Source organism: Coregonus clupeaformis, unplaced genomic scaffold, assembly GCF_020615455.1.
Source record: "Coregonus clupeaformis isolate EN_2021a unplaced genomic scaffold, ASM2061545v1 scaf0244, whole genome shotgun sequence".
Classification (NCBI taxonomy): Eukaryota; Metazoa; Chordata; class Actinopteri; order Salmoniformes; family Salmonidae; genus Coregonus; species Coregonus clupeaformis.
Window position 1 is genome coordinate 480,001 of NW_025533699.1, and position 15,754 is coordinate 495,754.

The 15,754-nt window shown below is 42.4% G+C and overlaps 1 protein-coding gene across 1 annotated transcript; it reads left to right on the forward strand.

Moving 5' to 3' along the window:
• Positions 1 to 9,848: 9,848 nt before the first annotated feature.
• Positions 9,849 to 12,927, forward strand: LOC121548177 (forkhead box protein B1). Its single transcript, XM_041859540.2, has one exon. The coding sequence runs from the start codon at positions 10,979 to 10,981 to the stop codon at positions 11,930 to 11,932; it is 954 nt and encodes a 317-aa protein (XP_041715474.1). The 5' UTR covers positions 9,849 to 10,978; the 3' UTR covers positions 11,933 to 12,927.
• Positions 12,928 to 15,754: the final 2,827 nt, after the last annotated feature.

Here is a 15,754-nt window from a genome sequence, read left to right on the forward strand (position 1 = left end):
GGCCCGCAACAGAATATACCAAGACAACCATACACGGCTGTCCATGGCTGGCCCGCAACAGAATATACCAAGACAACCATACACGGCTGTCCATGGCTGGCCCGCAACAGAATATACCAAGACAACCATACACGGCTGTCCATGGCTGGCCCGCAACAGAATATACCAAGACAACCATACACGGCTGTCCATGGCTGGCCCTTAACAGAATATACCAAGACAACCATACACGGCTGTCCATGGCTGGCCCGCAACAGAATATACCAAGACAACCATACACGGCTGTCCATGGCTGGCCCGCAACAGAATATACCAAGACAACCATACACGGCTGTCCATGGCTGGCCCGCAACAGAATATACCAAGACAACCATACACGGCTGTCCATGGCTGGCCCTTAACAGAATATACCAAGACAACCATACACGGCTGTCCATGGCTGGCCCGCAACAGAATATACCAAGACAACCAAACACGGCTGTCCATGGCTGGCCCGCAACAGAATATACCAAGACAACCATACACGGCTGTCCATGGCTGGCCCTTAACAGAATATACCAAGACAACCAAACACGGCTGTCCATGGCTGGCCCGCAACAGAATATACCAAGACAACCATACATGGCTGTCCTTGGCTGGCCCGCAACAGAATATACCAAGACAACCATACACGGCTGTCCATGGCTGGCCCGCAACAGAATATACCAAGACAACCATACACGGCTGTCCATGGCTGGCCCGCAACAGAATATACCAAGACAACCATACACGGCTGTCCATGGCTGGCCCGCAACAGAATATACCAAGACAACCATACACGGCTGTCCATGGCTGGCCCCGCAACAGAATAGATAAAATGCCTAAGTGTTTTTATTTGTGAAAATGTGATTGTCTTGTTTATACATTAAAAAATGTCATTTAAAATCAAATGTTATTTGTCACATGCGCCGAATAAAACAGGTGTAGACTTTTATTGTGAAATGCTGACTGACGAGCCCTTTCCCAACAGTGCAGAGTTAAAAAGTAAGACAAATTAGCAAAATAAAAAAGGAAATAGTAACAATAAAATTAAAATAATGAGGCTTTATACAAGGAGTACCAGTACTGAGTCAATGTGGAGGGGTACTGAGTCAATGTGGAGGGGTACTGAGTCAATGTGGAGGGGTACTGAGTCAATGTGGAGGGGTACTGAGTCAATGTGGAGGGTTACTGAGTCAATGTGGAGGGGTACTGAGTCAATGTGGAGGGGTACTGAGTCAATGTGGAGGGGTGCTGAGTCCATGTGCAGGGGTACTGAGTCAATGTGGAGGGGTACTGAGTCAATGTGCAGGGGTACTGAGTCAATGTGCAGAGGTACTGAGTCCATGTGCAGGGGTACTGAGTCAATGTGCAGAGGTACTGAGTCCATGTGCAGGGGTACTGAGTCAATGTGCAGAGGTACTGAGTCAATGTGCAGGGGTACTGAGTCAATGTGCAGGGGTACTGAGTCCATGTGCAAGGGTACTGAGTCAATGTGCAGAGGTACTGAGTCAATGTGCAGGGGTACTGAGTCAATGTGCAGGGGTACTGAGTCAATGTGCAGGGGTACTGAGTCAATGTTCAGAGGTACTGAGTCAATGTGCAGGGGTACTGAGTCAATGTGCAGGGGTACTGAGTCAATGTGCAGAGGTACTGAGTCAATGTGCAGGGGTACTGAGTCAATGTGCAGGGGTATTGAGTCAATGTGCAGGGGTATTGAGTCAATGTGCAGGGGTACTGAGTCAATGTGCAGGTGTACTGAGTCAATGTGCAGAGGTACTGAGTCAATGTGCAGGGGTACTGAGTCAATGTGCAGGGGTACTGAGTCAATGTGCAGGGGTATTGAGTAAATGTGCAGGGGTATTGAGTCAATGTGCAGGGGTACTGAGTCAATGTGCAGAGGTACTGAGTCAATGTGCAGGGGTACTGAGTCAATGTGCAGGGGTACTGAGTCAATGTGCAGGGGTACTGAGTCAATGTGCAGAGGTACCAAGTCAATGTGCAGGGGTACTGAGTCAATGTGCAGGGGTACTGAGTCAATGTGCAGGGGTATTGAGTCAATGTGCAGGGGTACTGAGTCAATGTGCAGGGGTACTGAGTCAATGTGCAGGGGTACTGAGTCAATGTACCACCATCACCTCCCCATCCTACCACCATCACCTCCCCATCCTACCACCATCACCTCTCCATCCTACCACCATCACCTCCCCATCCTACCACCATCACCTCCCCATCCTACCACCATCACCTCCCCATCCTACCACCATCACCTCCCCATCCTTCCACCATCACCTCCCCATCCTACCACCATCACCTCCCCATCCTACCACCATCACCTCCCCATCCTACCACCATCATCTCCCCATCCTACCACCATCACCTCCCCATCCTACCACCATCACCTCCCCATCCTACCACCATCACCTCCCCATCCTTCCACCATCACCTCCCCATCCTACCACCATCACCTCCCCATCCTACCACCATCACCTCCCCATCCTTCCACCATCACCTCCCCATCCTACCACCATCACCTCCCCATCCTACCACCATCACCTCCCCATCCTACCACCATCACCTCCCCATCCTACCATCCATCATAGAAACACAAGCAGAAAACAGGCTCCCATTTCCTCATCCCTTCTCAGTTATCCCGTTATCCTGGGGTCCCCGAGTCACAGGCAGCATCCCAAATGGCACCCTATTCCCTACATAGTGCACTACTTTTAGCATAGGCTCTGGTCAAAAGTAGTGCACTATATAGGGAATCAAATCAATGCTTTGTGAACAGGTGTGGACTAACAGTGAAATGCTTACTTACGGGTGTCATTTGGGACTCAGGACACTGTCTGTCTCGCTTGGTAACACAAACACAGGTCTGCCTGCAGGAAACATCCTTCCATCAGACCACTCTTCTCTCTCACACCCAGCTGTTTCTGTTCTGCTCCATATGGGATCAGTGAGCCGCAGCAGGATGAAGAGGTGTGGAGGTGTCGAGGTGTGGAGGTCCTGTCTTATTGAATGATAGCCCCTCTCCTTCCCTGTCTCCCCACTATGTGGCCCTGTTTTCCCTGTCGAGAGAGAGAGAGAGAGAGAGAGAGAGAGAGAGAGAGAGAGAGAGAGAGAGAGAGAGAGAGAGAGAGAGAGAGAGACAGAGAGAGAGAGAGACAGAGAGAGAGAGAGAGAGAGAGGATGCTATCCATCTGGTAAACTCCTGAGCCTCAGCTGTAGAGGGTATCTGTGGCCAAACGCACCAGGAGGCAGCCAGCTGTTAGCAGCACCAAGACACAGCTGCTGACAACACCAGAGGGTTGTCTCCTTCAGGATTACAGGGTTATGTCTGATGTATCTATCTATTGGACCTAGCCATGCCACCACGTGTGTTGTGTCACCCCTTGGCATTGTGCGTGGTGATCTTAGGCTTGTGTGCGGCTGCTCGGCCATGGGAAACCCATTTCGTGAAGCTCCTGACGTACAGTTCCTGTGCTGACGTTGCTTCCAGAGGCAGTTTGGAACTCGGTAGTGAGTGGTTGCAACCGAGAAACAGACGATTTTTACGCGCTACGCGCTTCAGCACTCGGCCGTCCCGTTCTGTGAGCTTGTGTGGACTACCGCTTAACGGTTCAGCCGTTGTTGCTCCTAGACGTTTCCACTTCACAATAACAGCACTTACAGTTGACCGGGGGCAGCTCTAGCAGGGCAGAAATGTGAAGAACTGACTTGTTGGAAAGGTGGGATCCTATGACGGTGCCACGTTGAAAGTCACTGAGCTTTTCAGTATGGGCCATTCTACTGCCGATGTTAGCCTATGGAGATTGCATGGCTGTGTGCTCGATTTTATACACCTGTCAGCAACGTGGCTAAAATACCCGAATCCACTAATTTGAAGGGGTGTCCACATACTTTTGTATATATAGTGTACTTACATACCCAATTCAGACAGATGTGTGTATATTACCATAAAACAAATATAAGCCACTGTTTATATGAGCCCCTTTCAAACAGCCCCTTATTCACCACTGTCCAGCAGGGTCCTGTGTAGCTCAGTTGGTAGAGCATGGCGCTTGCAACGCCAGGGTTGTGGGTTCGATTCCCACGGGGGGCCAGTATGAAAATAAAATAAAAATGATGCACTCTGGATAAGAGCGTCTGCTAAATGACTACAGATGTAAATATCCCTTTATACATATCAGTGGGTAACTGGCAAACTGGGAGGGGGTGTTGTTAAACCAGTGGGGGCTGTTTGCATTTTCAAATTAGGGAGGTGTTAAACAATGGAAGTGTTAATGAATTTACCTGCAGAGAAGCAGAGAACCATTCACACAGACCTGATACCATTTTCGTTTATTTTATTTCCCCTTTATTTAACCAGGTAAGAAGCCAGTTGAGAACAAGCTCTCATATACAACTGCGACCTGGCCAAGATAAAGCAAAGCAGTGCGATAAAAACAACAACAACAACACAGAGTTACATATGGAATAAACGAAAACGTACAGTCAATAACACAATAGAAAATCTATATACAGTGTGTGCAAATGTAGTAAGTTATGGAGGTAAGGCAATAAATACCTGCAGAGAAGCAGAGAACCATTCACACAGACTGGATACCTGTATTTTGGTTACAGGTTCTGTGGAAATGCAGGAATGATGACTAGGTCTTTAGGTGGCGTTTTATTGGCCATGTTCTTTTAGCCCCTCCCCCTTTCAGACATACCAAAAAAAGCAGGTCAAAAGAAGCAGGCCTGGTATATCAGTGGGATTTGGGTCTGTGTATGAAAGGGGTTTATAGACATGACATTTTACTAGAGTGGATGGGAGACCCAAGGTATGCTTTCTCGAATTATGGTATATTACCACATAAAACATCAAAAACTATTTGATATAGATCTATTTCTTTTCCATTTATACATGCTTTAATGTAACATACTGGATTTTATGGCATTAGTTCTACTGAAGAATGAGGAAACGTTTAGGCCATCTTTCAGTAGGCTAGTGCCTGGTTAGTAGGACTGCCTTTACCGCCCGCGGCGTTTAGGGACCACGTGGGAATCATTGTGAATGGAATCCTATCGGTCCTAATGATCGCCTTGGGGGGGTTTAGATTCCTTCCCAGCATTGATCTAAATTCTAAACTCCTTTACGGTTGCTTCCTATCGTTCTACCGCTCCGTTTGAAGCAGAAACAGAGCGATGGTCAGTCAGGTGGAATCGCAGACTGACCTCGGGGAGTCAGACCTTGCAAGCTGCTCGTCTCCTCCACTCCTCCACCTTCCAATTTATGCACCTTAATTGAGAGATCTTCTTACTTGATGTATTGTAAAATGAATGCTTAATTTATGTAATCACTCAATTAACGATAATTCCAGCATATGTTCAAAATGCCCAGAGGGTTTTCTTCTCCCAGGTACTTATTTTGATGTCACGGTGAAACAGCTAATTAATTTTACATGCATATTAATTTGGGGTCTGCTTAGAGAGAGTCCCTCCCTCCCAACTCCCATCCTCGGCGTTGCCTCATTTGTGAGTACAGACTCAGACCCAATATTTACCTTTTTAACCTTTTTGGCGAACATTTTTAGATAATTTAAATTGCATAATTAATATTGTTGCTTAGCCTACTTCATGTCCCGTTTTGTGTGTCTTTAAAATTACATTCCGTTTTTATTTACCTTAGTTTATGCACATCACACATTAGCTTATCCTAATGCAGTGTTATCAAACATTGCATTGAACTTGTAAAAATGGAGGAGAAAAAACGTTATTTCAGGATCAAATAGTTTACATTTTACAGCCTGTCATCAAACCTTTATGTGGAATCCGAAAACAATGAAACAAAAAAAGCATAAACACTTGCACTGAAACCTCTGAGCTGAAAGCTTGGGCATACATAGGCTACTCTATGAATGACAGAAGTGTACTTTCTATTTCAAGGTATGTGACGCATTCTCATCTTTACTGGTGAATTAACGATTCCCCTTTAATTAATAAGAAAACCCGCGGCAGGCAACCTTGAGTGCTTCTGTATGATAATGAAGGAAAATGAATGAACTGAATAATGTTCGTTAAATCTAAAACACGTCTCCCTTCACTCCCTTCTCTCCCCCCTCCCTCCCTGTTCCCCTCCTCCTCTCCTCTACTTTAGTACTAAAAGGGCGTTGAGTGCCTTAATGAGATCTCTCTGTAGTCTAATTAATTGACGCTGTCGTTTTGAATATTCATAATATTCCTATACAGTAGCTCTGCGTTAGTTAGCGCCGCTATATGGTACTAATTGTACTGTGCAGCACCAGCTCATGAAAGAGTCCCGCCATGAACCATTACAATAAATTATGCTCAGATTCACCAGAGTAAAAGTACCGTCTCCGACACCTGCCAATAAGTCAATTTATATATATATAGTGGTTATATGGCCTACAAAAAAACACGTTTTAAATAGCATTCTGTTTATTATGTTTAAAGTAAAATATACTACTTCATAACAATATCCTCATATGTCACAATAAAAAAATAGAATTATTAATAATAATATTAATTATTATAGATTTAGATTTTAGTCATTTAGCGGACTCTCTTATCCAGAGCGACTTACAGTTAGTGAGCGCATACAGTTTTCATACTGGCTCCCCCCGTGGGAATCGAACCCACAACCCTGGCGTTGCAATAGTATAAATACATATATGGCATTAAACTGGATATAGGCCTATTTTATATAAGTTATGCAAGTTATAGTGAAATAGTTTGTTTGAAGGTGTTAATGTCATTAATTAGTTGTTTATGCAAATGTTTTAATTGACAATGTAAATTACACCGCCAGCAGTTGCAGTTTGTTTATTCATAAAGTTTTTAGTAAATCTACATTGCCTCCAGATAAAGCTGACTAATAATAATAATAATAGTGATAGGATGAAGGAGGCCCGTGTTGAGTTTACTGCACAGCGATCACAGCAGGGCCTTGATCCAATAACAACAGCACCAGGTGACGTGAAGAGAGAGACATCATGACATTCACCAGGATTCACTGACATTACAGTGGGGTCTGAAAATCCACAGGTCACAGAGGCTGGACTGCTGTTTTTAGATATTTATAACCACTCTCTGTGTATTTTCATATATAGCCTAGTATATATATTTTCAATATATCTATTCTGATGTCTTGGGTTGGTACAGGTGTATGATATTAATTTGATCTCACCTGTTGTTGCAGGAAATTCAAACTTTTATACAAGGCTTCTAAATATTGTAATTGTCACTTTTAAAATGTCAGACTTGATTTGCACTGACTAAAAATGTATCAACCCCTACAAAAAATGTCCATTAATTATAATCCACACAATAATTCACATTTCCTGTTGCAGCATGATTATGTTCATGCTGTGATGTAGCTCAGTTGATAGAGCATGGCGTTTGCAACGCCAGGGTTGTGGGTTTGATTCCCACAGGGGGTATGAAAAAAAATAATGTATGCACTAACTGCAAGTCGCTCTGGATAAGACTAAAATGTAAATGTAAAATGTGAGAAACTGGTCAAATTAAGATCCTGCATCTGTACTTCATTTTATGGTTGGGAATAGTGTAGGCCTTTTAACCTTTAATACTGTATGCCTATCCACTGGACTTGACACATAATTGTTTTATCATAACATTCTGATGTGTGCCCATAATAAATAATTCGTGGTCATAGGCTAATGTGATTATTTCTATTTTAATGAATAACTGAATGCAGGTTTCATTCACAGCTTTAAATCCATGTCTGTTTCCAGCGCACTGTAACGCGACATGTTGTTTTTGTCTATTTTCCTGGCGAGAATGTGCCATGAAAACTCACTATAATTTTCCTATAAATGTGTATGAAACGTATAGTCGAGCTATTAAACCTTTTCAGGGATTTTTTCTTTGTATTTATTTTGCAGTTCTTCAAGTCGTTCTCAAAGTAGATTATAAATGAACTTCTCATTTGAGACAGTTCATGTTTCTGCATAATATTGGTCCCCCAATTTACATTTACTAACCAATCTTCCTGACAAGGATATTCAGCTATCATTTGTTGCTTTTGGAACGAAGGCGATTTTTTTTTCACGGGGGGCAACATTTGTTTTCCTTTGTGCTCCGGTGCAGCAGTGGAGAGACGACGTGTGAAAGTGGCTGTTAGGTCCGCCTTTCTCCCTCCCTGACCCTACTCTTTATCCCGGTCGCCCTGGGAATGGCACGCATCGCTACTCTACTTTAGAGGAGCAACGGAGAGCGCCTTTGTTTGAGTCCTTTTGGGTCGCACAAAATTGTTCTCCGTTCCGCCGCTGCAAAAAAGCTACTTCAGACCAGGAGCAGGTTCACAAGTGCAATGCAATTTGGCTTAGCTCAACCTTTTGTTCCGCTTGTACAAATGACCAAACAGCGCTCACATTATACAGTTGATCTACTGGGGATTCAACAGGCTCTTTTGGAGAACGGGAGAAAGGGGAGTTCATCTGTTCAGAATCATGGTAGCGGAATTTTTCCTCAATCCGCAGCTTTGTGAGATAAAACGTATTGGACAGATGCAGCTAAAGATCAGTAGGGTAAAAGATGATTAAATGTTAAGGAAAAGTTAACTGAAATCAAAAGGTTAAATGGTTTGATGGGAATTGTATTGTGCAACACTGTGAACATATCCGAAAGTCAGGGCCTTTTTCCCCCCTTGACGCTGAAATGACAATACACATTGTTAAACATTGTATTATAATAACAATAATCTAATAATAATAATAATAATAATGTTAACTAAATATACATAGAGTTTTTGTATTTTTCTTATACTGTTTTGATACCAACATCCATACAGCTTGTCCAATCTGTTCACAGACATTAGCATCGCAACAGAAACCACAGATGATGAGTGACTGCCTGCACCACACCGTTTCACTCTAAAGGGGTTGGATTACCACAGGCCTGCATCCCGAGTAGCTTTATTCTGGCTCGCCCCTGCAGCTTTTCCGTCCGAATCATGATTCCGTGTATTGTGGACGCATGGAGAGAAATTAGCATAGATTATGAGTTGGTCCGAGAGTGTGTGTGTGTGTGTGGTCCCCTCTCATTGGGATGTGGCCAGGCAGAAAGGGAAGGTGCCTGGCTGGGAGGGTGAGCTCACAGAGAGAAGAATGTCCATTGATCTGAATACGCTCCCATTAGGTTCACACTCACATAATTGACTTATTGGTATTTTATACAGTTTCTATAGCATTGTCGTAAGACTCGTAACCACCATCAATGGCTGGCTTAATTTAAATCTGTTCATCCGCGTAGAAAGTGTATTTTGTTTGGACGTTTGCTGTCACAGCTTTGTGGGAGTCAGCTGGTAAACACTCAAATATTGGTATTGCTATTAGGCCTATACCTTTGTAGGCTACTTGAAACAATTAAATAAACAAATTATAAACATCGCCTCACCATATGCATGTATCCCATATATTTAACTGTACATTTCAAATCAAACGTTTATTAATTGTGCATTTGGGGATTACACATACCGTGCATAACACACTCAGCATATCCCCAATAACTAGTTAGAATATATATATTTTATCGATCGCTGCAAACAAAGTTTTTCACATGAATTCGTGCATGCTCTCGGACGCTGAATGCACACACACACACACACACACACACACACACACACACACGCCGCACTAAAGGAGGGGAAAATACTAGTCAGACAAAAGTAACAGTATTCAAGGGAGGTGTATTGAGCAATTTACAATACACTCCAGCAAATACATTCAGGAAAGAATGGTATATTATCCCAAAGGAGAATTAACAGTTAACAGTCATGTAAAGACGTTAATTTATATGAATTAAAATGACAGAGTAAACAAACTATGTTAGTCACCAGTTAGATGACTATAGATCACAGATTGGTACACAAAAATGTCGATTCAACATCAGTTCAATTCACACTTTCCATCTTAACAGCTCAAACTAAAATGTAAGCAATGACACGTCTTTCAACACGAAACAAAACTTACAAATGACAATACAGAGCAAATAGCGAGGCTGTGCCAAGAAGCGACGGCCCTCCATGCCAAACATCAAATTGCTTAGTAGCTCTATTTTAAACGCAAATAGTTGACTAAGCACCCCTTCTCGGTCCACAAAAGGTTATCTGCATACCTTCACACTGCGTAACCGGGCTTTCATCGCCCACCCTCACACTTCAAATCCGGTGGGTCGCTGTGTCTTTTCACCCCTTTGCTCTGTCTTCAAATTGAAATTATTTCTATTGGCTCAAGGTGTCCATGTAAATAGGTGTAAATGAATCCAGATTATGCCTTTGCTTTCTCCTCGGAGCGAGTAGCCCCCTCCTCTCCTCCCAAAGCGATTGTCATGTGATAGCGAAGAAGTGGCACATTAATGAAGCGGCTCCACGGGGGTCTTTTCTCCTGTCACCACATTAAACTATCACACGGTTCCGGGAAGGACAAGGAAGTAGCAGCTACTTAGCTCTGCTCATCACAACAAGGGCCACAACATATCGGGAACCATTCAGAGAGTCGTGGTGTGAGGGGGAAGGAAAAGCTTATTGCTGCTTGCTTAACTAAAGATTGCGCATCATATAGGCCATCTGAGGGAGAGGAGCCTGTTTTCATAGGACGGCTGTTTTCAAGACCCACAGCCCATAAGCGCTGAGTCCACGGAGGAAACAGACAGTGAGTGCGTTGCTGTATCTCATGCATCTTGGCGAACTTTCAGTAACTTTTATGCGCGGGGATATTGCAGTTTTTACTGTGCGTTATAAAGGCAATCTATGCGGCGAATGTATGGAGTTTTACGCGTGCAGAATGTTGTTTTGAACAACCCGTCCTAGAGTGATACTTCTTTAAATGAGTGTAGGACAAAGTTATATTTCCCCTGCTTGTCTGAGAAGAACTGGAAGAACTGTAGCCTAACGCGCCTTTCAGCATAGTATTTTGACAGAAAGTCCAACAGAATGCCTCGTCCGGGGAGAAACACGTATAGCGACCAGAAACCCCCCTATTCCTACATCTCCCTGACCGCCATGGCTATCCAGTCCTGCCCGGAGAAGATGCTCCCGCTCAGCGAGATTTACAAGTTCATCATGGACAGGTTCCCTTACTACAGAGAGAACACCCAGCGGTGGCAGAACTCCTTACGGCACAACCTCTCTTTCAACGATTGTTTTATTAAGATCCCCAGGCGGCCGGACCAGCCGGGTAAAGGGAGTTTCTGGGCTCTCCATCCCAGCTGCGGAGACATGTTCGAAAACGGAAGTTTCTTGCGGCGTCGTAAACGCTTCAAGTTGATGATGATGGCGTCCGAGCACCTGGCGCAGAGCAAGACGTCGGACGCTGCCCACTATCTCCAACAGCAAGCCAAACTCCGACTGAGCGCGCTGGCAGCTTCTGGCACACATCTCCCGCAGATGTCCGGTTACAACATAGGAGTCTCTCACCAACCGTCAACTTTCAAACACCCGTTCGCGATCGAGAACATCATCGCCAGAGAGTATAAAATGCCAGGCGGGCTGGCCTTCTCCACCATGCAGTCCATGTCTGCTGGCTACCCGCTGCACAACCAGCTCACCACGGCCTGGCCTCACATGTACAGCTCCAGCGTCATGGACACGGTAGCTCCCATCTCCATGGCCAGTGATTATTCGGCCTACGGAATGCCCCTCAAGTCTATTTGCTATGGCGGGCAGAATCTACCTGCCATCCCCGTGCCAATCAAGCCCACCCCTACTTCGATGCCAGGGCTCTCGGCACTGCCAACACACATTCCAGCTTTCTTAGCGAACTCTCCCCAGTCTCTCAGCCCCACGTCTCCTCAGACAGCTACCAGCCAAAGCAGCCCTGCCACGCCGAGCGAGACGCTCATAAACCCGGCCTCTTCGGCCATGCAGTCCGTGGTGTCGGTGCACTGACATGACGTTAGCGCACGGGACTTTATTATAAACTTCTGAAAAGAAAAGAGACATGATTATCAACTTCTCCAAAGCGGTATTTTATTGTTTGGTCATTCATGACAACCAACTAAAATATGCTCTACAATCATAAGGCAAGAGATTTGGCGTTTTGTGGTTTATCGATGTACTTAGATGTTTTATTTGAGAAGTGTTGTGGCAGTGACTCTTGTCTTTCTGTGACACGCATATAGGCTACATCGTTTTGTTACCTTTTTTAGGTCATTTAAGAATAATCCAATTATGAGATTATCTTCAAAAGCACTGTCTTTATCCGTATCTATATTCTTGCTTACATTTTATTGCAAAGTCTCCAATAAATATTTCAATTCAATTAATCTAAAAAATCGTTAAACAATTCCCATTCGTTATTACCTTTGAGAATGTTGTCGGAATATATATATATTTTTTTTGCATTTTCGTCAAGACAAAAAGGCCAAGAAAATAAATAAATGAAATCAACTTTGTAAATTAAAATTTAACATGTCTTTTAGTTCCTGTTCACCTTAATGCGCATTGCATTTATACCAAATAGCCAATCTAGTTTTTAGGAGAATTCAAAAAATGAACAATCACAGAGGTGACATTTCAAATAACAAAACTTGAAAACAGATATTTATGTTTTACTTTGGTGTCTGCATTCAAAATATTTGAATTGATACAAGAATATAAATGTGTAAACTGCACTTTTTTTTGTTGGATGTTTTAGATGATCTGTAGTTTACAGATCTATTTGTAGTTGTTCTGTGGACCATTTAATAAAAAAAAAAAAAAAATACTGTGGTGACCGGATGTATAAAATGCAGTATATTTGTAGGTTCTCTAAAACGCATGCTATTTCCAAACGTTGTGTTGTATTTGCTGCAAGCATGCGTGCTTCTCCAAGTGTGCCATGTGTCTGCAATAAATTATTGGTCATCAAAAATATTTTCCCATTAAAAATTGCGTAAACATCATGTTACATTGCAGTGTGTATTTTTAACAGGTTGTTTAACACACACACACACACACTTTTAAATGTTAAAAAAAATATATATATATAGTGCTCTATTAAACCTGATTGTAGATTGTAGAATATAGTAGTTTAGATTATTATAAAGTCTAGTAAGCTAGTAATAATAGTGTTAACGTAATTGTATTGTTTTATTTTCACACATGATTCATTGAGGTTTATTTGACACTGGATCCCATTAAACCATATTTTAAGCAGAAATTAACTAGATTAAAATGCATGAAGGCAATTCAGAGTGCAGATCTCAGTTATTAAACAGGTTACAGGTGTGTAAGGGGAAAACACGCATTCCTTTATGTTCTAACGTTAATGACAGTTACAGGCCTAATATTGTATTTATACTACAGTTATACTAATATTACGATATTTATGAAATTATAGTTGTATTTGCATAAATAAATAATAACCAAATAATATCCAATATTCCACCCAACCTATATTTACAAACTCCCTTTGAGACAATATTCCTTAAGGATGCAAATGATAAATATTCAAGGTTATAACCGGTTCCAGGGGATTTTCTCAACTCAATCCCCCCAAGTATAAACAAATATATTAGGATTCCATCACTGTATGCTATTGACTAGGCCTTCATCAAATACATGCCCCCCCATCCACTTCATTCAGTCCATTCACTTGAATAGGGAACGCAAAGAATAGCGAAGTTAGACCGGGCCACCGATGTAGATTTAGCCCTTTTTCAATGAGACAAAAAGAGTGATTTTCACCAACACATTGCTGACTGGGGGACTTGGAAACGAGTTCTGAAAACCTCTTTGGAATTTAAATGTCCCCCTCCCCCCTGATCCCCCCTCTCTCTGTTTGGTCTGTTTGCACAACATTGAATTGTTTTTTGGACAGTGCCAACACAAGAAGTGCATAGACGTGACACTTGCCATTTTTTTTTGTCAACGATGTGAAATGATGAAATTAACTTTTCTCTTAATATAAAGTGCAAACACACACAAAATACACGAGAATACGTCGTATTTCGCCTTTCTATTCATCAAGCGCTGAACTGGGCTAGAGGAGCGGGAGGATGTTATGGTGCATTCCAATACACTCTCATCACTCTAAAAAAAAAAAAAAAACGCTATCGCAAATTTGTTGATACAGCATTTGAATAATGTTGGCGGTGTTACGTCTTGTCCTTAAATGTGCTTCACCAGAGGTTACAGTCAGAACATTACCGAGTACATCTATTACCGAAGGCTACAGATACACCATACACAATCGCAATTTATTTGTGTTTTTAGAAGCAACGTTTTTAGGAGCTCTTCATATCTCAGTCTTTCTCAGGGACAAGCAGAGACATGTCCCGTTTATTCTATTATAATAGGGTTGTTACGGAAATATATATTTATAATTGGGTAGTTACAGAAATCTATATTTATTTTTTCTTATAATAGGGTAGTTACAGAAACATATATTTGCATATATGTGTAGTGAACTAACTTCAACAATTTTACTTATCCCTTGATTGAAAAGTATCTTGGAATTCATGTAAAATCTAACTGTCAACCAGGTTGGTTGGCTTTGAAATTATTTGTGTTTAACAATTAGGTTTAATGAATTAAAGTACAGATTATGAGGATTGCAATCAATGCATAATCATTAATTATCACCGACATTTTGAAGGCCTTGAATTCACTGAAAGTATCCAATTCAATTTCATAATTCCAGATGAGCAAACCTACCTCATGAGCTAGAAGTTCCTTTTAAAAGTTTTTGAATGATACTGTAGTTGTATATGAACATTTACAAAAAAAACATAAACTTTGCACTGGTTTAAACATGTCCCTCTGGGATTTCATGATTTGAACTCTGGCAATGAGAAAGAATGAGATGCCTGGTAGCTCCTAATGTACACATTACGTTAGAAATACCAAGTCAGTCTGAGGTCCTACCCTGTAAGCTGCCATTATCAAAACGCTAATTAAACATAGGTTCACACAGTATCCCTTCCTCCAAAACCTTTACAATACAACAGGGTTTCAGTGTGAACGAGGTCCCTTTGTAAAGCTTCGTGATGTAATCAGCTGCATTATATTAAAATAACTGCTGCCCTTGTCACCTCAGCTATAAGACCCACCCAGTCAGATATGAAGGTTAACACACACACACACACACACACACACACACACACACACACACACACACACACACACACACACACACACACACACACACACACACACACACACACACACACACACACACACACGCACGCACGCACGCACACACACACACACACACACACACACACAGGCTAGTGAAATATAGCTCCATCTCCAATTCCTTCCTGTACAAAACCACAATGTTGTTATAGGGTTTAATTAAGAGCCTTCATTAAAGTGGCTGCCCATCCAGTGTAATTAGTATGTATAATTTATGCGTTGCTTATTGCACGAGGGCAGTGGCCTGCATAATGAACTCAATTTAACCTTAAGTATGGAAAGGAGGAATGGACAGAAATATGTTATTTATAATGTGTTTACAGTGGCGGTAATGTCACCGCCACGGGAGTGGAAATAACTTCAGCCAGAACTTTGTCTGTGTTGAAGGTTTCAGTAAAGGGCCAGAGAGAGATGATTTATTGTTTCTGGAGCTGGCATGGCATGGCATTAATATGACTATACATCTCAGAGCTGAAGGAGCTGGCATGGCATGGCATTAATATGACTATACATCTCAGAGCTGAAGGAGCTGGCATGGCATGGCATTAATATGACTATACATCTCAGAGCTGAAAGAGCTGGCATAGCATTAAT